This window comes from Otolemur garnettii, unplaced genomic scaffold (assembly GCF_000181295.1).
Source record: "Otolemur garnettii isolate 467f Iridium unplaced genomic scaffold, OtoGar3 scaffold00009, whole genome shotgun sequence".
Lineage (NCBI taxonomy): Eukaryota > Metazoa > Chordata > Mammalia > Primates > Galagidae > Otolemur > Otolemur garnettii.
The window spans coordinates 528470-534722 of NW_003852404.1; the positions used below are offsets into that span (position 1 = coordinate 528470).

Sequence of the window (6253 nt, forward strand, 5' to 3'; positions counted from 1 at the left end):
CACTTAATTCCTTTCCATTCCCTTCAAGGCCATTCCACTAAATTACATCTAATTCCATTCTACTCTTTCTTTATTCCTTCTTACACTACTCTTCTCCATTGCTTTCCTTTCCATTCCACCACACTTTCTTCCACTTTATTTTTTATTTTTTTTTTTGAGACAGAGCCTCAAGCTGTCCCCCTGGGTAGAATGCTATAGCATCACAGCTCACAGCAACCTCCAACTCCTGGGCTCAAGCAATTCTCCTGCCTCAGCCTCCCAAGTAGCTGGGACTATAGGCACTCGCCAAAACATCCGGCTATTTTTTTGGCTGCAGCCATCATTGTTGTTTGGCGGGCCCGGGCTGGATTTGAACCCACCAGCTCAGGTGTATGTGGCTAGCGCCTTAGTAAGTTGAGCCACAGGCGCCAAACCTACATCCTGCTTCTATGGTTTCCTTTCTCCTTTTGGACATTTTTTGAGATTAATCCCAGATTATCGAATAGAATAATAGCACAGCTGAATAATTATATTAAGTCCCATGAAGATGTAACAATTTCTCTAATGTATCACTTTCTGATATGGCTCCTGTCTAAAAAGAGGCTGACCAAACAATTGAACTGATCTACAAGCTGACTAATAAAAATCAACTCAAAAAAGGGGGGTGGGGAGCACAATGTGCCAAGAAGTTAACAATAATATTATGGTTACTAAAATTCCTCTTAATAACATACTAAGTCACTATTACCAGCCTAAACATATATGTTGTTTACACACATTATCATAAAATACTTAATCCCATCAAATGCCAACAAACACCATTAGGAAATGCCAGATTTTATTCAAATATTATAAATGTACCAGAGGTACAATACTCTGAGACACTGTAGGCAGACTGTTCCTGTTGACAATATAAAAACTACTCTTCTCTAGAAATGTTTTTCAACAAATCCCAGTAAATTTGGGATGTAATAAAAAATTCCTGATCCCAGCAATCAATAGCTATCTATAAAATAAAACCAAATAAAATACAAAAGTAGTTTTAACCTAAGTAAGTTCCTGCCAATTAAGGCTATATACTCTAAAACTCTCACCCAGCACCTAACCCATATTTTGTAATTTTGTAGTTGTTCATTTAGGAAATAGCAAGAAGTTAAAGCAGAAACATGAGGCACAGTTTGTGGAAAAAAACTGATTGGCAAGAAAGAAAAACACATAGCAAGGGTGAATTCAGAGACAAGGTGTGAGATATATCATCGTAGGAAGGAGCTATAGAATTTAAACTGAAGACGTGAGAAAATGATGGTGACCAGGACAGATCAATGGAGCAGAGGGCACTTGTTAATTTGGACATTGCAATGCTCTTAAGCTATGTATCAGTTTCATTTCTTAGACCAACTGAAAGATACAAAAATCATAGGGAGATAAGGAATAAGAAGATATAATAATTTTTCATAGCTACAATAGCCTAACTTAAAACCATCACACTGATTAAAGCAATCAAAATTGGAACTGATGACAGCTGCACTTCACTACTAATTGTTTGTTCTTATTTTCCATCCACAGAGAAGTTCACAACTTCCCACAGGTATATGAAAACTTGCTGGTATGATGTGTATATCCATTCCTAAACTGAGTTAGAGATCCTGGCCTTTGGTTTCACCTAAATTGTTTCTCACTTGCCATTAAGATTGTATCAATGTGTCAAAGGGAACTACAAATACTGATTTAAAAATGCCTATCTTCTTCAACCTTGAAACTTAAAGAGTTACATAAAATAGAAAAAAAAATTTAATTGGAGAATCTAAAGAGAACATACACACACTCTTGGTCTCTTCATCCACAAAATCAAGAGGGAAAAAACTATACCATCTCTGAGATCACTTCTGAGTCTAAAAGTTTAGAATTTTGAATTCTATGAATAGGACAGTCGATGAACTAAAAGATTAGAATAATCCTAATCTATCCTTGGTTTTAAATGTGATACACTGAACATGAAATTAGGAGGCTTAATTTAGGATTGCTATAAAGCAAGGTTTAATTTAAGAGAAAAACAACTACAAAGTTTCTTTATAAAGATCAATTATAGCTTTGTAAAGTTTATAAAGAAAACGGTGATCTGAATGATTATAATACTCTCTATATTCTCAGGTGCTCTCTAACAATGCAGTACTTCTGTACATGATCAAAAGCCAACAGAAACAAAAGCTAAGAGGGAAGAAAAAGGATACTAAGAAAGTCACTCATGTCTAAAATTTCATCTTTAGAGAAACTATATCACATCATGCATATGTAAACAAACCTTCTATAAGACATATTCAGGAGGCCTAACAGGTGTATGACAGAGTCAATCATTGTCCTTTGGATTCTTACGACACTCACTCAGCTTAAAATTCAAAAGCAGAGAAGGAACTGACAAAATCAGATATGCTTCAAACAAAAAATGTTTACATGAGGCTTTATAGTTTACAAAATGTATATTATCCAATTTAACCATCAAAACTCTGTAGAGAGATGGTATTACTATGTATTTTGTTTCTGTTTTTTAAATAAATGAGGAAAGAGTTATTTAACTCAAGATCAAACTAAATGGCAATGCTAGGACTGAACACCAATCTTCCAACTCAATTTTTTTGTTTTTTTTTATTAAAGCATGCTATTGTCTTGCCTGACAAACAGAAAAACAACGAGGCAAAGGCCATAATACAATATGGTACTACACTTTACAAATTATAAAATATTATATGTTACTATAATATTTAATCCTTAACTCTGAAGTGGTGCCATCACTTTATAAATCAGAGAACTGAGAGTTTGTAATCTGGTACCTAGTTACTGGACATTGCAAAGTACTAGCCAGCACATTGCACAGGAAGTGGTCAATCTTGTGTAGATGTAAAGTAAAAATATTGACCTGAGATCATAGTTGTCCCCAGTTCAAATAATTTAGAGATTATCAGTCCAAAATGAGTGACTGAGAAATTCCAAAAAGCTGCGTAACTAAAATCTTAAGGGCGGCACCTGTGGCTCAGTGAGTAGGACACTGGCCCAATATACCAAGGGTGGTAGGTTCAAACCTGGTCCTGGCTGAACTGCAACAAAAAATAGCGGGGCATTGTGGCGGATACCTGTAGTCCCACCTACTTGGGAGGCCGAGGCAAGAGAATCACCTAAGCCAAAGAGCTAGAGGTTGCTGTGAGCTGTGACACCACAGCACTCTACCAAGGGTGACAAAGTGAAACTCTATCTCTAGAAAATTAAAAAATAAAATTAAAAAAAAAAAAAAAAAGAATCTTAAACCAGATTCTTTAGGAACACATACAACTTTAATAATCTAAGGTGGGTTAATACTTTTAAAGGAACAATCTAATCATTTCAAGAGATTATTGAAAAATGTAGGTTTAGTAACATTCAGTATTTTATATTTATTACATACACATGTGCATATACACTATCAAACAAAAACAAAAAAGTCATTTACTGAAAACAACTGGAATTATTAGTTTTATGTCTACTTACCACTGAAATGCATTGTAATGGAAGTAGACCAAACCAAGACCATATAAAAAGGCAGCATTCTGTAAAGGAAGAGAAAGAGAGGCTTTTAGGGAAAATATTTATACTTAGTATACATGATGTTATTAATTTAAAATATGGTATCCAAGATATTTTAAGTTCCTAAAACTCTATCATATATTACAATATACTTTTAAACAACAAAATAACAACGATGAATCCAATCAACTTAGAGAAATATTCTGGTTTCTAGTTAATCAAACCTGTCTGAAATTTAAAAAAAAAAATTACCAATAGAATTCTACGGGGAAATCTAAAATCAAAATCTATTCTTCAGGAATAAGAAAAGGCTTAGACTATACTATCCCTATTCTCTATTGCTTTCTCTAGTTCTTTCTGCTTCTTAAACTGGATTTAATTTTATGTTCAGTATTGCCAGAAAGGCCATTAGAATTCAAATTAAATACCCAATATAAACCTTGAACAAATTTTAGTATTTAAAAAAAATCATATGAAACAAAACCTAGTCATTAACATTTTGGACATTCAACATCACTGACTCCTTTTGCAGAATAAAACAAACAGATACCAATACTTACCCTGACCAATTTTGACCTCTGACCTCCAAATAGGAACTAGCTGTTTTTCAAAGAGAGCAATGTTTCAGTACCTAGTTGGATCACTAATAAGCAAATCTGTTATAGTAATTCTTCCCTACTTTTAATTAAAAAAAAAAAAAAAGAAAGCAAGCTTATACATTTATCTGTGAACAAATTTTTCTAAAATTTCTAATTTTAAGTGACATTTTCTAAATTCTAAAGGTTTAAAATTTTTAAACTATTAAGATCCTTTGGCTCAGCGCCTGTGGCTCAAGTGGCTAAGGCGCCAGCCACATACACCTAAGGTGGCGGGTTCAAATCCAGCCCCAGCCCCCAAACAACAATGACGGCTGAAACAAAAAAATAGCCAGGCATTGTGGTGGGCACCTGTGGTCCCAGCTACTTGGGAGGTGGAGGCAGGAGACTCGCTTGAGCCTAGGAGTTGGAGGTTGCTGTGAGCTGTGAGGCCACAGCACTCTACCCAGGGGGATAGCTTGAGGCTCTGTCTCAAAAAAAAAAAAAAAGAAAGATCCTTCCTGTCATACCATGTTAGGTGTGTTTCCCAAGATGCAAGCCCTGAGACAAATGTTTTAGTACAAGTAATTTGTTTGGGAAGTTACCCAAGGAAACACTTGTAAGGGAACAGAGAAATGAGGCAGGGAAAGAAAGAAAACCAATAAAGAATACATTATGGAGCTGATTATGGATGTGGGCAACTGGGACTCAGCACTGGGGATCTCTGGGAGACAGTGTGAAATACTCCTGGGCCATCTTTCTGTAGGGGTGAGGGAACCAATGATTTCTGTCAGTCATTGATTTGAGAAAACAATAATCCACGATATCTAAAGCCAAAAAAGGTAAACAAGCTAAGCAAGTTTAGCATGTCTTTTGCTAAAAATACTAAACGTTGTTCTAGGATTCCACTATGCATTTCCTTTGAATTCTAAGCACCTTCCTAAAAACACTTTAAAAATGTTTAAAGACAATGTTTAAGTATATCAAAATGCAATAAATTGGGTAATTTAATTTCATTAAGTCCTTATTACCCACAATTCCCCAATGAAGAAATTATGCTACAGGGGTATTCATAAAGGCCTCGGACAACATCCATTTCAAAAATTGACATTTTTTTTTTTTATCTAGTCAGAACTATTTTTAATTAGGATCATTCATTTACTATCCCACCCTCTAGGTTCCAGGGACAATACTCCATGGTTGAATAAGACAAATGGAATAAAATATACTTCCCTTGCTCTCAAGAAGTATGCAGGCTCGGCACCAGTAGCTCAGTGGTTAAGGCACTGGCCACATAAACTGAGGCAGGCAGGTTCAAACCTGGCCTGGGCCAGCTAAAGAACAATGACAACTGCAAAAAAAAAAAAAAAAAAAAAAAAAAAAAAAACAAACACAGGCTGGGCATGTTGGCTCAGGCTGCAATCCCAGCACTCTGAGAAACTGAGGCAGGTGGATCACTTGAGCGCAGAAGTTTGAATCCACCTGTGCAAAAGAGAGACCCCAACTCTACTAAAAAAAAATTTTTAAACTAGCTGAGTGTTGTGGTGTGCACCTGTAGTCCTAGCCACTTGGGAAGCTGAGGCAAGAGGATCAGCACTTGAGCCCAGAAGTTTGACATTTGCTGTGAGTTATGACCAGAGCACTCTAGCCTGGGTGACAGTCAGACTCTGTCTCAATCAATCAATCAATCAATAAGTAAATAAATAAATGGAAGCTTTTAATGAAAATAAATAACTTTTTCCCCCAACTTACAATTTTCATATATTTTTCAGTCAGTTAGAGATTGACTGAATATATAAACCCCAAAATCAAAATTCCACAAAGTGAAGAGCGAGCTGTGTCCTGCAACAAAAGCTCTCTCCACACCTGGGAGCTAACAAATATTGACTGGAGTGCTGGCTGTACACGGGGCCATGCTGGGCCCTTCCCAGGCATTCTTTCACTTAGTCCCCCACCAAGGCCCCCCGAGACAGCTGATCCACCTGCCCCAGGTGGAGGGCCCACGTCCAGCGCTCCCCTCCCGAAGCCCCCAGTGCGGTACCTGAGCCTGCAGCGGTCGGCCAGAAGTGAGTGCAGGTAGCGCTCCAGCGAGTGCTCGTTGAGGGCGCAGCGCAGCCAGGCGCGGCCCCGGCCGGCGTCCGAGG

At 37.1% G+C, this 6253-nt stretch overlaps 1 protein-coding gene across 13 annotated transcripts in view; it reads right to left on the bottom strand.

Annotated features, from left to right (window-relative positions):
- The window catches only part of KDM6A (lysine demethylase 6A), a 234202-nt gene that overhangs the window by 102489 nt on the left and 125460 nt on the right, over positions 1-6253 (bottom strand). For all 13 annotated transcript variants that reach the window (XM_003783789.2, XM_003783787.2, XM_023509757.1 and 10 more), the window contains one exon: positions 3499-3557. In XM_003783789.2, coding sequence (XP_003783837.1) covers positions 3499-3557 — 59 coding nt within the window. The remainder of the gene's footprint in view (positions 1-3498; positions 3558-6253) is intronic.